Raw genomic sequence first — 24,660 nt, forward strand, 5'->3', positions numbered from 1 at the left:
AATGTCAAATAGCAAAAATGCGTCCGTTTCAGCCTTTTTCTCAGGCGCACTTTTTATTTTGAATTTGAATTTTTCATCTTTTTCAATTTTTCGTTGTTTTGCTACAGAAAGTGTTCAATTTTAGGTTTTATTATTTTATTTTATAATTTGGAGGCTCAATACTGTAATTTACGTCCGGGCAAATAAAAGAATCAATAGAAATAAGTAACTTTTTTTAAAAGTTTTATCAGATTTTTGTCGTATAGTGGCCGACTTTTAATTTTTTGGTATAGTGGCCGCGCGACTTTCAGTTTTGTGGACTATTTCGATTCAGCTGTTTGACAGTCTGGTCCATGTAAACAGGGAAAGTCAGTTAATTTTATAATCAGTTGTAGATGAAAGTAGCAACAGTGGTTTGTTTATTATCGTTAACAATACGACTGAAGATATTTTTTTGCATGGAAAATATGTTTCGCATGGATAGCATGCTTCAGATGGAAAACATATTTCAGATGGGAAACATATTTCAGATAGAAAACATGTTTCACATAGGAAACATATTTCAGATATTAAACAAATTTCAGATGGAAAGAATGTTTCAAATTGAAAACATGTTCCAAATGGAGAACATGTTTCAAACGGAAAACATTTTTCTGATAGTAAACATATTTCCAATAGAAAAATATTTTAGGTAGAAAACATGTTTCAGATAAGAACATGTTTAAGATAAGGAACATGTTTAAGATAAGGAACATGTTTCAGATAAGGAACGTGTTTCAGACAAGGAACATATTTCAGATAAGTAACATGTTTCAGATAAGGAACATGTTCCAAATGGAAAACATGTTTAAAATGTCAAACATTTTTCAGATATAAAACATGTTTCAGATAAGGAACATGTTTCAGATAAGGAACATGTTTCAGATAAGTAACATGTTCCAAATGGAAAACATGTTTAAAATGTCAAACATTTTTCAGATATAAAACATGTTTCAGATTCGAAACATGCTTCTGATGTGAAACATATTTCAGATAGAAAACATGTTTCAAATGGGAAACATGGTTCAGATAAGAAATGTGTTTCACATGGAAAAACATGTTCTGTGTGGAAAACATGTTTTGTGTCGAAATAGTATATTATCAGACGGAGAAAAAGTGCGATGAAGTCGCACTTTTTTGGTCCTAGGTATGAAAAGTTTTGTTTTTGACCCAGGTGGTGAAAACGTCCGAAAATGACATGAGTGGGTACGAAAATTGATGTCACTGGGAACGAAAAGCGATGCCACTGTAACGAAAAGTAGAAGAAAAGGTGAGAGAAAAAGTTGTTGTTTTGGCTCTCTACCTGGTGAGGGAATGTGAAGTTTTTTTCCGCCTGAATGAAAACTTTTTTTCTAATTTGAGCTGAATATTGGAACTTCATAAAGTACTTCATAAAACTTCGAACAGTTCTTTTTGTCTCTTTTACACATGTTTTTTCTTACAAATTACGGCATATTGGCTCTTCCTTTTCCTTTGAATTTCGATGAATCTAGAGCTTTTGTTTCATAACCCAGCTTTAGGCATTTCGTTAGAAAATTTTCGAATGTTGGTATTAACCTTTACGAAGATTTTTTTATGCGATATTCCAAAGTATTAGCATCTAAATTATTCTAATAAGACTTTCCTCTTCGTCTAAAATGATTTTAGTTTTAGTTGAAACAAATGTCAGAGTTTACCGCCATTGATAAACTTACCTTTCGCGATTAAATTTAATTCAAGAAACTTCTAAGCTAGGCTTTGATTTTCTTCCATAAATGGTCTCAATAGAAGCCACACACACTGAACGGTCCTTTATAGTCCGTAGAATAAGAATGTGTGTTCTTAGTATTGAATCGACAAATGTGTCGTAAATTCTTTGAATTACCAAATCTGAAAAATTTTAATCAGTAGGGTAAAGGTTAGTCGTGCTTCTATACATTGACGCTGCCTTGTAACGTGTGTATAACCTTGAAAATGTCAATAAATGTTACGCGTTACCGAAGAACTATACTAATACTATTCATCTATGAAAAATTTACGACAAAAATCGGATAAAACTTCAAAATAAGTTATTTATATTAATTCTGTTATTCGCACAGTCTCAAATTAGAGTATCGAACCTCCAAATTATAAAATAAAATATTAAAACCGGAAATTAAACACTTTGCGTAGCAAAACAACAAAAAAATTAAAATGACGAAAAATTCAAATTCAAAATAAAAAGTGCGTCTGCGAGAAAGTGTGAAACGGACGCATCTTCTGTTATAGGCCGATGCCATGAAATCGATGACTCTAAAATATCTCAAATGTGTTCCGAAATAAAAAAAAACGGACTGTAGTTAAGGATCTTATTATTGTTTCCATTATTCTGACTCTATTTCACTAGAAGAATGTACAAATGGAAGAAATTAAGAAACGTTTTTCGTAAACGGCAAGTGTAACTATCAAATCTGGTACTTCGTTTGTTTAAAGAATTGCGTAGCATTTTATACCAAATCTTGTACTTCATTAGTTTTTCCACAAAGTTTTGCTATATAGGAGAACGCTAGCCTGAACGCATCGTTTATTTTTGTCGCCGTTATCGATAACAGGTGACGAGCCGTTTTAGTTTAATCTGGCTGTGCAGATTTCCTGTGTAGATTTTGTCTACATGTGAATTATATTGCTGGATTGTGGGCTTGCAGGGGCGCCGACTTCTAAGGACAAGCGAGGTTCGGGCACCACTACTCGAATGATGAGCACCACTACATCTTTCCAGTTTTACTTAAAAGAGCACCACTACTCCCAGATTCGCTTGTTGTATGAGCACCACTACTCCCAAACACAAGTCGGTGTCTCTGTGGGCTTGTACTAACTGAAAAACGCTATTCTTAAAATTGCGTTAAAATTATCGAATTTAACCCGATAGCCGTATCGACAGCAATTGCCTGCATAAATCACGACCCTTATAAATTCGTAAAACAAAAGAACAAAAACACTTTTCATATTCTCTCCCAGGCAACATTATTGATAAAGTTAATTCAACAACGGAATGTCGGAAATGGAAGACAAACCCTAAACAAACAATCTTCTCTCACTCAGTCAATGGAACGTTCAAACATGGAAACGTTTCTAAGAACGGTCTGTGTGAACGAACATCTATACCATGGCCACAAAAATGTTCGGAAAACCAGAACTTCAAATTGACTGGGTAATATAGGCGTCCAGTTCATGTGTAAATAGGAATTTCATTAAAGTTCGTTTCGACTTTAACGTTTTTAATGGATTCAGTTTTAGTTGATTTTATTCGAAGAATTATCTGCTTCTAAGAATATGAACATCAAGAGCACACAGATTTTCACTTAGGTAAATATATCCCATTCAATGAATTAAATCCCCATTGATCCTTTCGCATTCAGATGCGAATAAACAGGAAATTGTTACGATTATTGAATTCGTATTCAAATTGACTAAATTAAACTTTGTCGATTTGTATATTCGTTATGTGTGTGTGTGTGTGTATATGCCGTGGTTGAACTGGGCAAGGAAAAACTTTTATGAATTTACAATTTGTATTGTATTCTGCGGATAGAGTTTTATTCGAGTGTAAAAAAAAAGTTCCTTTTTTTCCAGTAAAGTTATTTCGATAATGTAAAAGTTTCGAACCGAACAACAACAACAAAAAACTGATTCACACACACATAAATTTAAGTGTGGACTTTATGTATGGCAGCCCATTTAAATTGACGAAATAAACGAGAACAAAATCACACTCGAAATCAATTCAATTTAAATTATACAAATGTGTATTGAACAGGAAAGAAATTTATCGATAGCACATTTTTTTCGCTCGCGCATTTTGTTTTATGTAAAAAAATTTCAATTTCGAACAAAAAAAATGATGATGAAAAACTGTTTCGAATAAATGTAACTGAATCAGTCTAGTGTGTGTACGCGACTGTAAATAAAATATTTTTTTTAAAAGTTAAATTTTGCTGATTAGCGGCAATAAATGCGAGTAAACAAAAATTCAATAAATTTTCATCGATGATGATTCATTGCCTTTGTACTTTAATATAAATCAAAGAATTCACCTGTCAGACATGTTAGCCGGCGATTTGGTCTCGGCGTTTTGTCACTTGCTAAGACGTTTTAGTTGGAGGGATTCTTTTGAAAAACAGAAGATCGAAATCGGACGCATTTTCCAGTGGAATTTTTTATATGGGCCTAGAAAGGTATTGGACCCTGGAAGCCAAAAACATTTTTAAAAAAATTCTTCGCAGCTTGTTTGTCTAGTGTGAGGTAATCTAAAACCGAAAGCATGAACTTTTCTTACAGAAATTTCTCCAGTTACACGAGCCGTACAAGGTCGTGTGGGGTGTCATTAGAAAGGTAATCACGTGTACTATTGAGCCGAATAGGGTCTTATTGGGTTTAACAGTCATCCACGCTGAGATATGTGCAGTTGAAGTTATTAACCGAAAAAAAACCTGAAAACTTATGCTTTTCTTACAGAAAATTCTCGCGGAGTACGAAACGTAGATGGTCGTGTGGGGTGTCATTAGATAGGTAATTGCATGTACTTTCGGGGCAAATAGGGTCTTATGGGGGTTTGGAAACATTTATAATAAAATATGAGCGCTTAAACACTTCAACTTCTCATAATTTATCGTAAATGCTTCCAAACCTCCTTAACACTCTAGTTGTCCGAAAAGAACATAAAATTACCTATCTAATGAAACCCCACACGAGCACGTACGTTCCGTACTCCGCGAGAATTTTCTGTAAAAAAAAGTGTAAGTTTTCAGGGTTTTTTCGGTTGAAAACTTCAACTGCACATATCTCAACGTGGATGAATGTTAAACCCAGTAAGAACCTATTTGCCCCGAAAGTACATGCAATTACGTTTCTAATGACACCCCACACGACCTTGTATGGCTCGTGTAACTGGAGAAATTTCTGTAAGAAAAGTTCATGTTTTCGGTTTTTGATCACAAACAAGCTTTCGAAGGATTTTTTAAAAGCGGCTTTGGCTTCTAGGGTCCAATACCTTTCTAGGCCCATATAAAAATTCCACTGGAACATGCGTCCTATTTCGATCTTCTGTTTTTCAAAAGAATCCCTCTCGACTAACAACTGGAGTTTACATTTACCGACTTCAGTAAATTTTCGGTAAATAACACATGTAAATTAACGGACTATTGCTGAAACAAGCGTCATCGGATTAGTAATATTTTTCGTTAGTAATTGTCGTGAGATATCCTATCGAATTGGACCAAATGCCATGAGTTTTGTTGGTAAAATTTGCTAGAAAAATTTACAGAAAAATTTACCGAAAAATTATCGGTAAATTTTCCAGTAATTTTTACCACTAAAACATGTTTCATTTGGGCCAGTGATGAGAATTTCATTAGTAATTTAAACGTTCTGACATGTAGGCGCTATTTACCGAAAATTTACCGAGATCGGTAAATTCAATCTCTGCTATCTTCGGCGAGCACTGAAAATGATACATTAGCCTTGCAGGTTATGTTAAATGAAATCATTGGCTAAGTTAGCTTCAGATGTTTTACCACATATGGTTCACTTATCCAATCACACTACATACGCGTAGTTGTGTTATACCACAACCAACTACAATGCTCATGAGTGTGACATATGAAACCTGTATCAAGACGTGTTTTTGTATGAGTGATGGAAATCGATGAAATGTCGTCACGAACTGCGATTTATTTCCAACCTCGTCTTCGCCTGGGGTATGCGGTTTTCAAACCTTTTGCGCAAAATGTCTATTGAGGCACATGTCAGCAAAATATTACGCATTTCCGACTTTCATAAAAAGCAAACTTTGATCGATATCAGCCAGCCAATATTCGGTCGGCGTTCGCCGCCGATACAAATTCAATCGGCTGACATGTCTGGCACCTGTTTGAAAATTTTATTTCTGTTACAAATTTGTAATTTATTTCATAGATCAACTTGTGTGTACGTGCAGGCCACATATGACCTACAGTATTGTGATAATGAATAACATTTTAAACATTTAAAAGTGATAAACGAGTGTGGATACAGTTGAAAATAATAAAAAAAAACGAGATTCCATAAATAATACGAAATTAATTTCAATTTCAATTGATTAATGTACCAACGTGTATGGCCGAATTGAATGGTCGATAATAGATACATGAGAAACAAAAAGTTTAAATAATTGAATTTTTATTTGATTTTTTCTAATTTTATTTTCGCAAATTCAATAAATTAAAACAAAACAAAAATGCAACATCATCATCCGGGATCGTGGTATCTGCCATGGGGAGTGCCACTACAGAAAATGTTAGCCGTGCCGATGCATCATCCGGGCGCCGTAAGTTTTCATCAAACACAACAACCGCTACCCGTACCAAATCAAACGCCACAACAACATCAACAGCCACCGCATCAAACGTATCAACACCAAATGCATCCAGCCTTACAACATCACAATCCAGCTGCATTACACCAACAGTTACATCCAGCCGCAGCGGCAGCTATGTTCACACCATTGTCACTACGAACGTTTATAAATCCGTCAGCAAATCACTTGAGTTTAAGTCAACAGCAACAGCTTGCGACAGCATCCGTTCAACAGTCACCGAATCCACCGTTACAGAGTCAGAGTCAGACGCAATTGGGTGCCATAAATTTGAATGTTGGTGTTGTGCCTATACGACAAAACAATGGACCGGGTACTATATCGCCGGGAACGATGATGATGCCAGTTAAAAAGGTTAGTAAATCGACAGACATTTATGTAGTTGGGTAGTAGGGCTTATTGCTGGCCAATTTATTTACCGAATACTTACATAAACATACATTCGGTAAATTTTCGGTAATTTTTGGTTAATTTTCGGTAATTTTTGGTAAATTTTCGGTAAAATTCGGTAAATTTTGGTAAATTTTCGGTAAATTTTCGGTAAAATTTGGTAAATTTTCGGTAAAATTTGGTAAATTTTCGGTAAAATTCGGTAAATTTTCGGTAATTTTTGGTTAATTTTCGGTAATTTTTGGTAAATTTTCAGTAAAATTCGGTAAATTTTTGGTAAATTTTCGGTAAAATTCGGTAAATTTTCGGTAAAATTCGGTAAATTTTCGGTAAAATTCGGTAAATTTTCGGTAAAATTCGGTAAATTTTCGGTAAAATTCGGTAAATTTTTGGTAAAATTCGGAAAATTTTCGGTAAATAAATTTTCCAATAATATGCCCTGTTAGCTACAACGGCTTTGTTTTTTACAAACATTCGATTTAATTAATTTTCGTGCAATGATTTCCGATATAAATATGTAAACATCGCTCAATTTTTATTAAATTTTCGGTCGTTATTTGTACCACTACTGGTTCGATGATCAATCAATTTTAATCAAATTTTTGTTCCGAAAAAAAAAAGTTCTCCCAATCAAATTTACCCGCGCCTATCAACATGTGTTTTTCGTTGTTTGTAAACATTAATTGCTATGTTGCCTGCGTTAATATATAATATTTTAAACGCAAATAAATTCTATATTAATCCATCAATATCCATCCAGTTGTTGTTGTTGCTTTTTTATGCTAAATTCAATTTTTATGCAGAGCCAGCAGCGAAACACCAATCAATTTGATTTGATTTTCATTTTATAAATATTTCATTCATTTTTATTTGTACAAAACACTTTTTGCGCCTGTTGTCATAATATTTCATAAATACGTATTATACATACGGCGACGGCGGTACACATACAGTATACATGCGGTGAAAGAGAGAAAAATCGAATAAAAATATGATTAAGTAATATTGAATTATGTGTGTGCGATAAATGTAAATTTGAAAAATATGCGGTAGGTGGTGGTGGGGGGACATTGTGCTTTTATTTCGCTTTGATTTGAATCGGTGCGGTACTTTGTACGGCTCTGCCATACTCTCCTGTTTCTTCTTGGAAAATGTCGCTTTTCATATACCACACACTTTATCTGTATGAGATGTACAAAAGGATTTCTGTGAGCCACTGGTTGACCACAATTTAAAACCATATTTTTCTTTCATGTCTTATGACCAACAAACCCTCCCCATTTTTCAAATAAATACTCTACAATGCCATGACAAATGCTAGTCTTAACCGAAACAACAATAAAACGATCGTTTAACATTTTGCTTCATTCCATGGGTGGAATGTTTAGCGGTTTATCTTGGTACATAAACGTTAAACAAATCTCAGAGTTTTCCGGATAAATCGCAGTTTTTTGTAAAACTTTTTTTTTAAAGCTTTATGTTCATTGTTCAATGTCTACAATCAAGCTCTGCGCGGAACGGCATCTGGAAAATGTTTCAATATTGAGGTACAAGTTAGAACCTTTTTCGCATGATTGACTGAATGAATGGGTATTCGGTCAAAATAACCCCACCAAAATAACGAATTGTAGTAATAACTAATTTCAAAAAAATTATTGGAAAAATGACGAGATGACCAGTATATCGACAAAATTCGAGGATATCGACAGAATTCGAGGATATCGACTATATTCGAGTCTATCGATAGTATTCGAGTCTATCGATTATATTCGAGGATATCGACTATATTCGAGGATATCGACTATATTCGAGGATATCGACTATATTCGAGGATATCGACTATATTCGAGGATATCGACTATATTCGAGGATATCGACTATATTCGAGTATATCTACTATGAGATGACCAGTATATCGACAAAATTCGAGGATATCGACAGAATTCGAGGATATCGACTATATTCGAGTCTATCGATAGTATTCGAGTCTATCGATTATATTCGAGGATATCGACTATATTCGAGGATATCGACTATATTCGAGGATATGACTATATTCTAGTGTATCGACAGAATTCGAGGATAACGACTATATTCGAGGATATCGACTATATTCGAGGATATCGACTATATTCGAGTATATCGACTATATTCGAGGATATCGACTATATATCGATTATATATAAAAGAAAGCAGGGTCGAGGGGCGGAGCCCCTAGCGGGGTTTGGGGCAGAGCCCCATTAACGTCTGCAAAGTATGAAAAAGCTCGCCGCTTTTAAATTATAAGAAAACGAGTTCGAGACTGACCCTAAATATTAGGGGTAATTATCAGTGTTTTGTCCTCTTTTTTTTCACCGGGGTTATTTTGGTAGTAGTTATTTTGTCTCGTCGATATTTTATTGGGGTTATTTTAACCTAGAGCCCCTCGATTTCTAGTTAATCCCTGTTGATTTAACGTAATTAGTAAGTGACTTGCGACGATTGACTTGGTTTTTAAATGGCTTTCCCATCGGAATTTTTAACAATTTAAGAAGTTCGTAATAAAAAGCCCTGCAAGTCACTTACTAATTACGTTAAATCAACAGGGATTAACTAGAAATCGAGGTCAATCACCAAATATTCACTGATTTCTCAAAGTCAACTTTTGATTAATCAAAATTCTAAAAAAATTCTTAAGAATACCCGAAAAAAAAATTCCGAATAATTAGCCCTGACCCGTGAGAGATTTGTTTTTATTCCGTCATAACTAATGGATTAACTGGGCTTTTCTAGCCGAACAACGTCGTCTGTTCGAATTGTTTATAAAAAATAATTCGGATCCAGCTGCGGTATTTTTTATTGGGTCGTTACGGCTATAATTGGCCATAAATTCATACAAAAAAGTATCATCACAATATGGAACCGTTGCGTAGTATACAGTTTTATGATGCAAATAACTGTAAGCTTCAAATTCAATTTTCCTTTCCACAAACAGTCAGAGTCTGTTACATTTTCCACCATAAGCTCTCATGAATCAAAAGTCGACAGCATATTGTAGTAAGCCATTATCATTGTTCTGAGAACTATCGGAAAGTTCCACAGCTGAACCAACGGCATACGATGACATTACAAGTCGTAAAGTCGTAAGTAGCATTTCTACAATTTGTGCACAAAGACATATGTGTGTATCAAAGTATGATTTTGTCGAATGAAATCCTCGATGAAAACACACAAAGCTGCTGACAGGAAATGAAAAGAGAATTTTCTCTATGCTTTCGCATATTGCACATTGTTGTAGAATCAAACAGAAAAAAAAATGTTAAAATAAAGATTTGTTCATTGTTCAACATCCAGCATTGTGATTGTTTGATTCGTAAACTGTTGAACAGAATTTGCTTATTTCAAAGATATTGTTGTTCCGTTGTTTGCGAAATTTTCTTTTTGAACACAGTCAATATTTTCGATATTTTACGATTTCTAACTAGAAAATGTAACTTCCATTTACTTTGCCGGAACTTACAACTTTCAATTTGCGGAAGTTTGTATATACACGAAAAGAATGGCACAAATTTATTTATTGAAAGAATGTTGACCAGGGTTAGTCTCACTAAGGAATGGGACCATTTTCATAGGAACGTCTGCAACCAAAAATCTCTAAGCTACAGGGCCTATTATTGGTAAACTTAATTACTGAAATTTACCAAAATTCACCGAATATTTACTGAATTTATCAAAACACAAAATCGGTAAATAAATTTTCGAAATTGCAGTGAATTTTCCAATAATCGGCCCTGTAAGCTCCCTTTCGAAAATCGTTTTCTTCGCTTCTCTAAAACGACGATTTTAGAGGGGCCCAATGATTTTTTCGGCTGTATATACACTTTAAGAATAAATTCTTAATCCTTGAAAATACATCAACAACAAATCCGGAAACTCTTTTAAGGCCTCTCGAAACATTCAATAATTTAAGAGTGATATCGCACGTAGCACGTAGCAAATGTTGGTCCGATTGAAAAACTAATTACTGTTCCGGAATCCTGAGGTCACTTGCTATACGCTAACACTTTATTAGACTAAAACTTGTAAAAGAATAGTTGACGATAAAAAATGACTGCCATAGTACCGTTCCAGATGCTGTTCCAGCTGTAGAGCCCCCGGAATGAAGGAAAAAATCTGCATTTTGGCACCAACTTTTTTTCCAACACTTCTGTGGGCTTGCAGCACAAAATTTCTGGGTTCATTTATATGCGGAACGATAGTGGGTAAGGCCAGCTACAACACCCCATACTCAGTTTCGAAGAACATCGAAACTGCAGAGAAGGCGGATTTCTCCGAACATTCACTACATTTTTAGTCGTAACTCTCGTGGATCTACTCGCACCAAGCGGTGCGTATACTCTACCTGTAGTTCTTTCCAAGGCCGACATTCGTGCAACATTACAACAATTTAAAACCATTTTTTCTTGAGTTATTGTCGAAAAACTGATTTCGGTACTCTCTGACATGTCTTCACTTTTGAACGCTTTTCACAGAAAACAATTTTTTTTAGAAAAAGTGAAAGATACGTGTTTCTTAGAATTGAAAGACGAATCCAACGAGCTATCACTCATTAAAATCGGAGACCGCTTGTTCTCAAAATCACCTGAAGATTTGGCGATATCACTCTTAACGAATTCTGGCTGCCCATAACCGAAAAGCTCGCATTTTTCGATGCCTCTCTATCCCTAACCATCATCCTGGCCTGATTATCAAACCTTGACGTCAAAAATGCACAACTACCTTAGGACGATGTTTCAAAGTTTCTGTTTCCTTGTCAAGAAGTTTATTTATGGGGATCCCCATCTCGACAATACTTCTTACGATTTCAATTTCAAATGACCTTAAAGCTCATCCTGTAAACACTGACCGATTTTCCTAATTTAAATATTCATCGCCTTGTTTATAAAAACCGTTGTTCATTCCAATTATCAGAGCAAACTGACGGAAAAAGAATGTTTTATAATACAACTGACAGTGGCTCAAACAGGTCCCCTTCGAAAGAAAAAAAATTAATTGAAAATGTTCCTAGCTCGCTGCCAAAAGACAGAAAAAAAAGAAAAACAATTTTTCCATTTCATTATTTTATGTGCTTGTGTTCGTTTTTATAAATATATTTTCTTGGATTTTATTGTGTTCTTCTATTTTATTGTCAAATTATATAATTTAATAGGAATGACGATGATTTCTTGAAAAGACTCGTGCTTGTGAAAATTCTTTGATCTTCTCTTATGAATGTATATAACATTGAAATCAAGACAATATAACGTTTCGGTATTTTTAGGAGTGAGAATGCGTCTTTTTATAGTTTTTCTCATTTATTGTTTTAAATCCGTTGGAATATGTTGCTTGGAATCGGGGCTGAGCTTCGGCACTAATCGATGTGGTAACCTTTTTAAACGATAAAATGGCGACAGCTGGTTGAAACTCTACTAACATAGCCTGATACAGGGACTATTTCTGAGAAAACATTGTCCTATATTTTCCTCAATTTTCCAACATTTTTCAAATTTTCTCGAAAATATTTTTTCGGAGAATTAAGGAAAATCGAGGAAATGAAAGAAAATTCAAGGAAATATTAGAAAATGTTTCCTTAGCACTTAAGCTGCCATGGAGGAATTGTTTAATTTCGGCCTCTGAGAAACAAATGTGTTTGGACATCGCTGTTTAATATGGAATTAAATTTCGGCTTCAAATATTAATATTTCATCGAATAAAGTCTGGCTCAGCCCTACTTAATGTTCGCTAATTTTTTTTTATTAAACTTTAGATGACATACAGCCATTCTGCTAATTTCATTGAAAGTTCATTAAGCGGGAAATTAATTATGTTCTTAGACTTTGTTGTTAATTAAAAAACTTAATGAGAATTTTCTTCTTCTCGGATGATCCATCTAATTTAGAGAGCATGTACTTAACGTCTATCCAATTTAAACAAATTGCATATCAAACTCAATGATCTCCTCTCATTGAACTCTTTCCAGTTTCAATTATAATTTTGTCATCGTTCAGTTGATGCTTCAAATATTATTTATCGGAGATACACTTGCTCAGCAAGTCTTGCTGTCAAAGTAAAACTTGTTCATATTTCTCGGTAGAAATGGTCGTACTATAAGAAGTCTTAGCTTTAATGTTCGTATCGTCTTCATTGTTGTTTCACTAAACTACTGTTAAATGAAGACTTTCTTCAGAATTTCAGAGTTATAAGGTTGTCTACTATTAATGAAAATCAATCAAACATTTTACAAACTAGAAACAAGAACTTACTAGAACGGTATGCTATGAACTGGAGAACTTTTAGTTCCAAAAGTTATTATCCTCTAAATATCATTTACGTATAAGTACTGTAACAACCCTTGACAGACTTAGAGTTATGATTTTAACTTATTGGTAAGTCAAATATTTTGTTGTTTTACTTTCAGAGGAAGTGAAACAACGGAATGCGAACGGAACTTTATACATTGTATCAATGTTTAATCATCAAATATTTTACTTATCTATCCTGAAACGCATAAAAAAACTTAGTGCAAAAGAGCTGCACGATTTTGATAGATAATTTCATACGTTTACAAGTTTGATATGAGTCGAATAGTAGTTCAGTCGTTTGGTATTTGATACAAAATCTATTCCTTCATTTGTTTTAACATAAGTTTTGCTGTATAAAACGAGCCATCAGAACAGTCGGAGCGTTTGCTGCGACTGAGCCCCGTACAAACCCGTATATCTATTGCGTACGTGAACGCTAGTGCGTCTGTCACCCTACTTTGACCGTAAGCCTATTGCGCCGGTTAATGTAGTTAAAGTAAAATTATTATGGAATGTGTACATCTTAGAAATTGCGCATAGCGCAATTACGAAGCCCCGTACGACGTTCCTTTCAAATGAAACAAAAATTTCAAATAGCCCTAAAATTTTAATTTATTGAGTATAAATATACACAGGGCCTAGTATCGGCCTCAGTCCGAGGACCCAAATTTAATTTTTTTTTCAACAATATTCTATTCGGCCTTTGATTACCTTCCAAATGACACAAAAATTACGAAAAACGAATGAAATTTACTCGAGTTCAATGTAAAATACACATAGGGCCCTAGTAGCGGCCTTAGGCCAAAGACCCAAATTTAATTTTTTTTCAACAACATTCTATTCGGCCTTTGATTACCTTCCAAATGAAACAAAAATTACGAAAAACGGATTAAATTTACTCGAGTTATATGTGAAATACACATAGGGCCCTAGTAGCGGTCTTAGGCCAAAGACCCAAATTTAATTTTTTTTCACCAACATTCTATTCGGCCTTCGATTACCTTCCAAATCAAACAAAAATTACGAAAAACGAATGAAATTTACTCGAGTTCTATGTAAAATACACATAGGGCCCTAGTAGCATTTCACTTCTAAGGCCCTAACTCACGGTCCACTCACCCGATTTAAAAAAAACTTTTTTTTCCTACATTGGTATTGACAATGCCTATCATTTGCCGTGTCATTTACATTTCCATCGTTTGTTTTGCCATAAATATCACCAAAAGACCTTAAATCACTTAGGTGGCCCTAACTCACGAAGGGCCGACCCGAATATGCCCATCTTCGAACTTAGCCTCACTATTTTGACTATCTTTCAGGGAAAATTTTTTGAAATCGGATTTGATTTACTCAAGATATCGACGTGACGGACAGACGGACAGACGGACAGACAAAATTTTTATTGCGGATTCGTCATCTATGAACATAGGCAAACACTTTGCCCTTACCGTCTGCTTCGAATTCCATCAATTACACACGGCATCGTAATCCTATAAGCCCCTTTGTACTTCGTACGGGGCTAAAAACGTAGCCAGAGGTCAAGGTTCCTTTTTTGTCGCTGTCGACAACAGTTGACAACAGGTTAATCAAAGCACCAAAATGAATTTATTATTAATATTATCATGTGGCTCATTTGACTCAACCGAAAAGTATTTCCTGTATCGAATTGTTGGCACAATAACTTAACTCTTACATCTACAGCCATTTCTAAATCCAATTCTTTTGTAAAATGAGATTTATCGTTTGCTTAAATGCGACGACGGTTTGGTGTGTTTAACGAGGTTTTTTATTTATTTCGAAAAAAATTTGTATTCCCATTCGTTTCGTCAATAATGCGGTCCTTCAGATTCGCGTTCATGTTGGAATTTTTTTTCTTTTTTTTTTAAATATTATTTACGTTCCAAATTGTATATTTAGTTACATTTCCACACGAAAATAGTAATTATATTCCTTACAACAACCCAGATTCTTTTTCCAGTAGTGTCCTTCAAAACGCAAACATGGATAAACATCATTTGTGTATCGAATTGATGTTATATGTTGATTAAAAATGGATATTCAAGTGAACATTGTTGCTCGTTTGGAAAAAAATAAATAAATTGTTAAATATCGTAATGTGACACACTGTAGCTATGTGGGTCATCTATCTATCAAGTACATTTACCATATAGATACAAAATCCATGTATCAAATGTCATGCCTTTTTTCACATCGGTCGGCACATCATACGTAATGTATATATAAATACCATAACCATGTATAATACAACAATAAAGTACCAATGTTAGTACTAGAAGTTAATTAACCACCTGAGAGATCCGATACTTCGTATTGCAGAGAATTGATAAAGAAAATATTTATCTTGAATATCGTTCCAAGGCCATTGGAATATCGAATTCATACTTAGATGGTAATTTACGATATATTCATTATGGCTGGGTTGTGTTGCCAATAAGATGCAAAGAAATTATTTTTTATGCTAATTTCATCAACGGATTTGTGTGCTTTGCGAAAAATGTATATATTTGTTCTATGACTGACGCTATCGGACGAATACAAAACGGTATGCATAATCATTGTCGTGAGTAAGCTGCTGATCAATTCACCTGTTCATCTTCTTTTTTATGCAACACGAACGCTTGTCTTGTATAGATTATTTATAATCATTTCACATTATCCCACATTTTGTAATGCCCATGTTGAATGCATAGACACCGGTTCTAAGTTTTCGTTTTCCTTCAAACTGTTTTGTATTGTGCATTAAGAATTCATATGGAAAAATGTAATTAATCAGAACTTGAATGACATACTTTTGCTACTGTGTTTGCAATGTCACGGATGTAAAAAAAAAATATTTTTTTTTTACTTCAAGTTTTCTGATTCGGAAGGATTTAATTTAACTTTGTCGTTTAATTCGAACTGAGCGCTTGCACGACATACAAAAGAGTGAACATACGAATAGTTTAATTAAAAACGGCTGTTCGATATAAGTGACAAAGTCTCTTGGCTGTCCTTTAATTAAATATTTTAATCAACTAGCTGGTAACCGACTCGGATAATTAAAGAGACACAGTCACTAATCAATATTGAAAATTTCTTTACATTGAACGGCTATGCGTCAAATTCACGTGACCATCACGCTCGAGATTAGTCATTAAAAATAAGTACTACGTGGATTCGATACAGTGTAGCAGGGTTTACTGTGTGTACTTTATGTAGTAACAGTGTTACTACCTCATGAATTTTAAGCAGTAACAGTATAACCTCACGAAGTGTATTTCAAGTCTTGACTTTATCCTCGACGGATTTTCGTCAAACAAAATGCCAGAGCGTAGCGAATGTTCTCAGGACTCCGGTAAAATTATTAGTTTTTCAATCGGACCAATATTCGCTGAGTGATACGACTTTAGAAATAGCATATATTATGTTCCTAGGAACAAAAAGGTGCGCTTCACTCCGCTCCATCATAGGTAACATCACACACTATTTTATATAGCTACCAATTCGTGTTTTTTTGAAGTCTGATCACTCGGCAGATACTGGTACGACTGAAAAACTAATTACTTTACCGGAGGTCTGACACCATACGCTACGCACTGACGGATTTTTTTTTTGTTTGAAAAACAGCCTACCGAAATTGGACGCATTTTCCAGTGGACTTTTTTATATGTGCCTGGAAAGGTATTCGACCCTAGAAGCCAAAACCACTTTCAAAAAAATTCTTCGAAGTTTGTGTGGCTGGTGAAAGGTGATCAAAAACCGAAAACTTGGACTTTTCTTACAAAAAATTCTCCAGTTGCGCGAGCCATACAGGGTCGTGTGGGGTGTCATTAGAAAGGTAATCACATGTACTATTGAGCCGAATAGGGACTTATTGGGACTTACACTGTTCATACTGAAATTTCTCGAGGTACACAAAACGTACATGGTCGTGTGGGGTATCGTTTGAAAGGTAATTTAATGTGCTTTTGAGCCAAATAGGGTCTTATGAAGTTTGGATGCATCTATGATGAAATATGTACACCTAAACATTTCAACTTCTATTTCATCGTAGATGCATTCAAACCGCATAAGAAGCCCAAAAAGGTCCAAAAGCACTTAAATTACCTTTCTAATGACACTCCACACGACCCTGTACGGCTTGCGTAACTGTAGAAATTTTTGTACGAAAAGTGCAAGTTTTCGGTTTTTGATCACCTTTCACCAGCCAGACAAACTTTAAAGAATTTTTTTGAAAGTGGTTTTGGCTTCTAGGGTCGATTACCTTTCTAGGCACATATAAAAAAGTCCACTGGAAAATGCGTCCGATTTTGGTAGGCTGTTTTTCAAAAGAGTCCTCACCTACCAGTTCGTGCTTTTTTTAGGTCTGATCACTCGGCAGATACTGGTCCGATTGAAAAACTAATAACTTTACCGGAGGTCTGACACCATACGCTACACACTGGCATTTTGTGTGGCTTTCGGCGAATTGAAATTTAATTGTTCTTCCGGCGACAGTTGTCATTTAATCGGTTTATACCCGATAAAGTCGAGGCGTCGCTTATGGAATATGGAATACCCTTATTGCTTTAGATTTATTTTATTTTTTATTTTTGGTAATATCATACACTCGCTGCCATATTTTTATACGAAACAAGTGTACATTATGCAAATTATATTTGTTGACGTATTCGACCAGATGTTTTTTTTTAAGAAAATTTGAAGATATGAAATGCTTAAGAAACATCTAGTTTGTTCTAATTGAAATTACCAATACCCTCTCTAGCAAACAAACTTCTTTTCTATGACGTCAAAATACTAACTGATTCCTTTGTTTGCAAAATCATAAAATTATAACTGTTGACTACAGTGAACGACATCTCAAATGTCTCACTGTCATTTTTTTCAGAGAATGTCATTGTGAATTTGCAATGACACAATAAAATTCTCAGAAAAATTTGACAGTGAGACATTTGAGATGTCGTTCACTGTAATTTATGGCTACATGTAAAATGCAAAGGCTGCGTTGCATTTTTACCACCTCAATAAATGTAGTTAGGTTGCTAGAGAGGGTGTTGAAATTACATAGAAGGCAACAAATTATTTGATGTCATTTTTCGAAAAAACTTGTTTTTTATGAACATTACAGTGGCAACACTGCCGGCGGCAGCAACACTTTTTCGAGCTCTACTTTTTCTAGATTTAGTTCAGATTAGGATAGTGATTAGAGGATTAGAGTCAAAGTGATTAGAGGCTAATTGACTAACCAGCAGTTTACGTCTAACAATATGTCTAGTCGCTAGACTTACTATAAAATAACTAAGTGGACTATATATTGAACGAAGGTCACAATCAACACGAATTGTTGGCGTAATTTAACATTTATTGGTAATGATTACCACTTATCACCACACACATGATCGAACTTCAGTAAAATTCATCGATTTTATTAATAGATTCTCTCACTTCGTCGTAAATTTCCAATGTAAACGGATACTTGCAATCAATTTTTATTCAGATTATAAATTACGCAGCAATTTACGTCTATGACCGTCCGTAGTAAACGTTTTAAGTATAATTGTGTTTTCGCATTCGATAATAATTTGCCCAGCATACGATTCTATTTCTTCGATCGTTTTTTTATGATGTTAAATCGCCAGAGACAAGTTATAGAAAATTCCATGATAAATATTATCCGATGACTGTCCGGTCCATTGTGGTGGACGCTTGGGTGAACGTATGTGTCTTTTTTTTGTTTGTTGTTAAAGCAATGATTCTGCAGAGAGAGAATGTATTAAATAACGTTATAAAAGGCTCATCATCATCAATACTCGTTTTTATTCAATTGGAATTAAAGTTTTTTTTTTCTCATCGTCTTCATACCTTCAACAGCTACACTGAGGTTGAATCGATAGAGTTTTTATTGTTTTGTTAATATTGATACGAATGAGGAAAATAAAAATTGTTTTTTTTTTGTTATAATACTTTGTTGTTATCAACCATCTTTTTATCGTTTATTATTCTTTAATGGTTCGGTTGTTATTTTTTTCATGAAATTATTCTTCTTATAAATAGTTTTATGGGAGTTAATCTCGACCATATAGAATGTCTACAGTCAACTAATACAAGATCTACAGATGAAACTCAATAGATGTGTATTCGGCTAAGGCCGTAAGTAGAATGAATTTTATTCGTAAGCAAACATTGTTTATAAAGGAAAGTCTCAGGCGACTAGGTCTAGAATAATTAAATGAGTTACTGTGATGGGTCACCACAGAGATTTCCCCCTTACAAAAAAAAAAAAAAAATTTTAATTATTGGCTGCTTCAGTTTCGGAGTCACTCATCAGGAGGTCTTCTTCAAGAATGTTGTTATCTTCGTCCAGCGAGACGACAGCAAGCGCTGGCGTGATGGATTCTTGATTGGTGACGGCTCGTGATGATGTTGCGACGTTGGATGAGAGAAAACTGCAGCTTGGGTTGCAACGGCGGACGTCAGCGGCTTTTCCGAAATGACGATGGTCGCGGCAAATTGTTGAAAGAACTGGTTTGTTCGCAGCTTTTTCCAGCACTTGACGCATTTTCGAAATTGGAGGAACGGTTCGTGGAATGTTGTTCGATTGATGTCCGCTGTTGTTTGGTGGTTGTCCACTGTTGTTCGATTGTTGTCCATTGCCATTAACTGGGTGGGTTTCCGGGATTTGTCTATTACCGGTGATACCAATAGACGAAACGGAACAGGCTCGCTGGTTGTAAGGATGGCCACGGGAAATTTTTCTTCGTTTGTCCATTGAGTCGGCTTCCATGCGGACCAGTGTTCGTTGAACGGCAGATAAATCTTTTTCTAGGTTGTCGAGTTTTCGGAATAACTTTGGAACCCAGTTCGGTTGAGCCATTGTAGGATTTATTTATTTTATTATTTTTGATGTTGCCTCAGCAGGATCAAATAATTGAATGACGAATGCATGTTATTTTGCATCGTATTTATAGGCCGATAACGTGTTACTAGATTGAATTTGAATTGAATCTAGCAGTTCGTTCGGTTTGAGGAGTGATTTTGTTTTTTGACGACTTTGATTGAGAAATGTCGTTGGGTTTTTAAATTGTTGGAATTATTTGATAGATGGAGTTTGTGCTCGTCTATTTTTACGCGGAATGTTGTTTGAATCTTATTGTGTTTGATAGAAGGAAACATTCCGGAATAAGATTTGGTTCGAGAATTTGTTATTTCGAATTTTGGATCTGTTTAAATTTGGAAATAATTTTAAAACAGAGTACGTTGAAAATGATTAAATTTTGAACTTTATTTCGGATGAAGATGGATTTTTTCCGATGTTGGAAAAAAATGTTAAGTTCCCAACTTCATTTGAAAATTTGTTTAGATCGAGAGATCAAACATCATCACGATTTCACTAAATGACATTCTCCACGGCTTTACCCGGAAAAATGAGAAGAGGTCATCCATTTAACTGCTATTTTTACAGTTTCTAATGGGTGAAAAGTGAAGTGTTGTTGTCCTTTTCAAATTCGATTTTGACATTCAATTCATATGGAATTTGTTTTAAAATTTCCTTATTACTGCCTTTTATATTTGCAGGAATACACACACTGCACGAAATGCACTTTAATTGGATGGTAATATTTGTCTGTGGTAGCCGGTGGTAGCAGACTTTTTAGGCAGTAGTTTTTTGTGTGTACATTTCGACTGATATTATTTATGTGACTCATTGATTGTACGGTCAATGAGTGTAAACCTATTGGCGCCGGTTTTGGTGGTTTAATATCAGATTTTATAGACTTAGGTCATTCGTGAACTTGAAATTGCTATGTGTTAATTTCAAGGGTGGTAAATTTATACACGATGACTTTTGATTTCGTTACGTTCTGTGATGTTAAGAACTTGTGAAACTATTTTACATGGAAAAAGGTTGTGTTATCGCACAGTGGATAACTCATTGGATCAATTTCCATGTATCAAGTATTTTCGATTACAACTTTAAGAAACAAAACATTTCAATCCTCGACACGCTTCGGTTTTGCTAAACGGTTCCGTCGTTTATGAGTGAATCATGAAAGATTATTCTCAAGACGGATAGGCGTAGAGCTTAATCTGCGAAACGCTGAGCCGGTTGATTGAAAATCGTTCTATAATTGTAATGAGGGAATACTTGACTTTTTTGTGTTTGTCAGATGAATTTTTAGGATATTTTTTCCGAAAAATTGTTTTAATTTTGGAAGTTTGAACTATTCGTTTAAACTTTTTAGGGTTTGTACGGAAAACGTGCAGACCTTATCTCCATCACAACGATGTCTCGCACCTGTCACAGCATTACCTGGTTGTACCGTAGTACGGGCGGAACGTACATCTCAATTTCGATAAATCGAAATTGGTGATGGTTTTATAGATAGGTTGTCACATTACGTTTTCCGTGAATAATTCACGAAAATGGTATTCTCTGAACGAACAATTTAGTTTCACTAAATGTTGATTTAAAAATTTTTAAGAAAATGGTTGTGAAACCATATTTCTGGGCCAAAAAGATTATTATTTTTTTTTGGTTGACTGTAGTTCTCGTAACTGAGTGGTAAAGTTACGGTAATATTGTCGACAACATTTTAGCCAAAATATTTGTGCTAAAACTAAGTCTTAAATCTAAATTTACTTTTTGAGCTTAACTAGTGGCGTAACCTAGTTTTTATGCTTAAAAGTACAATTTGTTATTAAATTTTGAATTGGTTTTCATAATTGAAAAACACAATTTTAGAATGTTGTCGACCGAAGTATAGATCTTATAACTTCGTTATATTTTGACGACTGTAGTGCTCGTGTGGGCATTCTTATTTATTATTGTTACAGTCCACTGAACGTTTGTTACGGACAGTGCAAATTGGTTTATTGTGCCAATTTGGTCTTTAATTTTTGATTTCATTGCTATTTATAGCTGAAATTATTAGACTTTGTTCAGAGGTATTTTAACGTGAACTTGAGTCGGGGTCACCAATTATATGGGAGTTAATCTCGACCATATAGAATGTCTACAGTCAACTAATACAAGATCTACAGATGAAACTCAATAGATGTGTATTCGGCTAAGGCCGTAAGTAGAATGAATTTTATTCGTAAGCAAACATTGTTTATAAAGGAAAGTCTCAGGCGACTAGGTCTAGAATAATTAAATGAGTTACTGTGATGGGTCACCACAGTTTTTTGTGTGTACAATGTTTGATGTCAAACGGTTACGTCCTTGACTTAGCATACATAATTCATTAATCAAACAAAATGTTCCTCATTCAATTTTTATTTCACTTTTGTGTACATTAAAATGTGCGATATGTTCATTATGTTCCTCGGCGGTCGGTATGACGCTGTAAACCATACCATACGTACATTTCCTACCGAAACACTGGCAACAACTAAAACGTGAAATTAATATGAAAAATGGCTTTGCAACGAAATCAAATAAAATTGTTGCATTTCAACCAGCAAACCGAAAAGTTAATCGTCATATTGCGTTTTTCCTGCCATTTTTTTCTACGATTAGGTCGTGCTTGTTAATTTATGATGTGATGAAGCATGAAACAATTTTTTGTTGTTGTTATTGTTGTGGTTCACAAAAATCGTTGCATTTAATTTGAAAATGAGTACAACAACGAACGAGAGAAATAAAACCAAAATGAAATTTTTTAGCAATCAGTGGAAGGTCATGTCTGACTTTGGTTTTTTTTTCGTTTTTTTTTTCGTTTTTTTCCTTTTTTCCTAAATTACGAGTCCGTAAGCCATGTATAATATATACCGAGCCGGATTGACTTTTAAGTGGATTTTCCAAATAACTATGGGCTATAATTCACTTAGTTTCGTTGGTAAAAGACCATTTTCGATTTCTCTTCATCTTCAAGAAAAAAAAGTGGAAAAGTTTCGAAAGGTTAATTGGTTTTAATTAATTTATCCCTAAAGTTTTGCAACTTTTTCCCTATTTCAGAATGCACAACTGCTTGGTTGATTCGGTGATTGTTTATTTACTTGTTAAAGTCACTTGACTAATGTTAAGTTCTAAGGAGTTTATTACCAAAGGCTCTTTTAGATTTTTCCAACGTAATATTGACGAACATTCATGAAAGACGTCGTCTTTCAACGACAGGTTGGCATATGTGTACATATCTTATCCTTATTTAGCTCATATTTGCTCATGAACTATCAGATCTGTTTTAATCTTGAATTGTTTCTTTCGGAAAATGTATGAAGTGCTTTTATTGTACACGACATCGCTAGGGGTTTTCCTTTCGAAACTATGTAAATTTCATGTTTGCAAAGTTGTTTATGTTTGTCTAATCTTTATTGGCTGGGTAAATATGGGATAGCTGAGCTATTTGAGTTACTATGTTCTAGTTCTCTGAGGAATCATAGCAAAACTTGTTGAATATAAAAAGAAATCTAAAAAAATTACCTACGAAATGTACCAGCCAAAAAAAAAGTGTATCACTGTTCAAGGCCTTTCAATACCAGAAAAACTTTGGTGCGGACACGACCAGCAGGGGGTCTGAAACGATAATTGCTCAGTAATTATCGATCGAGTTATAATAGAAGTGCTATTTGTGACTAGCGACCACTGTTTTCGGTTCATATAGATACCTGTTCTCGAATTACCAAATATTTCCGACATGAGTAGCATCAATTGTTATTGTAGGCCTTGGTAATATTTTTTGTAAAAAAATAGATTTCACAGTAGATTACGGTACTGGTCTGAAATATTTATTTTCTGAGATACCAAGGGGAACAGGGAGTAATTACATTGACTGAGAAAACATTTTATTTACTCAAGTAAATTCTTCTCAAACGTAGGCTCTTTGGAATGAAAATTCACAATTGTGACAGTTGGGATCAAAAGTCTGTCTATTCCATCTGTCAAAGTGACGTTTTAAACGTCAAACCAAAATTTTTTAGTCAAATAATTACAAAATCGTTTATTTTTCTATAAGTCTCTTTCACTGATAGAATTGAGGAAAAATAGGCGACTTCTTACAGTTTGTTCATGTCATTTTTACACAGTTTTAGATATGTCAGAGTTTTAAATGTACCCAGTCAATTAAGTTCTTCCCAAATTATGAATTTTTGGCGCAAAATTTAAAATTTCTATCGCGAATTCAAATATTGCGCAATTTGGGAAGAACTTAATTGACTGGGTACATAAAAACTCTGACATATCGACAATCTTTAGAAACTGTGTAAAAATGAAATGAACAAACTGTAACTATTTGGCAGAAAAAGTTTGGTTTGACGTTTAAAACGTCACTTTGACAAACGAAATAGACCGACTTTTGATATCAACTGTCATAATTGTCGTAAGCTAATTAACATGTTTTCGGAACGTGTAGCTAACCTTTCACAGACCGCAAGTATATTACCAGTAATTATCAAATTTGTTGCTTCATTGTACGAGTTGTTTTTGATGAAAAATCTGCTACTTCATTTGATTTAACATAAATTTTGCTGTACAGGACAGAATTAGTTAGAGCTCTTCTTTTATTAATTTCTCTTATAATCTACTATTCATTTTCATCAGACCAGTACTCCCCCTAAAGTGAA

General features: G+C 34.5%; 1 protein-coding gene across 4 annotated transcripts in view; it reads left to right on the forward strand.

Annotated features, from left to right (window-relative positions):
* The window catches only part of LOC119082602 (uncharacterized protein C18B11.02c-like), a 331,234-nt gene that overhangs the window by 197,406 nt on the left and 109,168 nt on the right, over window positions 1-24,660 (forward strand). The window contains exons 2-3 of one of the 4 annotated variants that reach the window (XM_037192161.1): window positions 5,950-6,340; window positions 6,407-6,742. The exons of 2 other annotated variants lie outside the window; for them this stretch is intronic. In XM_037192161.1, coding sequence (XP_037048056.1) covers window positions 6,251-6,340; window positions 6,407-6,742 — 426 coding nt within the window. In that variant the 5' untranslated portion in view covers window positions 5,950-6,250. Of the gene's footprint in view, window positions 1-5,949; window positions 6,743-24,660 lie in introns of all 4 variants that reach the window. One more of the 4 variants, XM_037192159.1, reaches the window with a different exon arrangement.

Source organism: Bradysia coprophila, unplaced genomic scaffold (genome assembly GCF_014529535.1).
Source record: "Bradysia coprophila strain Holo2 unplaced genomic scaffold, BU_Bcop_v1 contig_476, whole genome shotgun sequence".
Classification (NCBI taxonomy): domain Eukaryota; kingdom Metazoa; phylum Arthropoda; class Insecta; order Diptera; family Sciaridae; genus Bradysia; species Bradysia coprophila.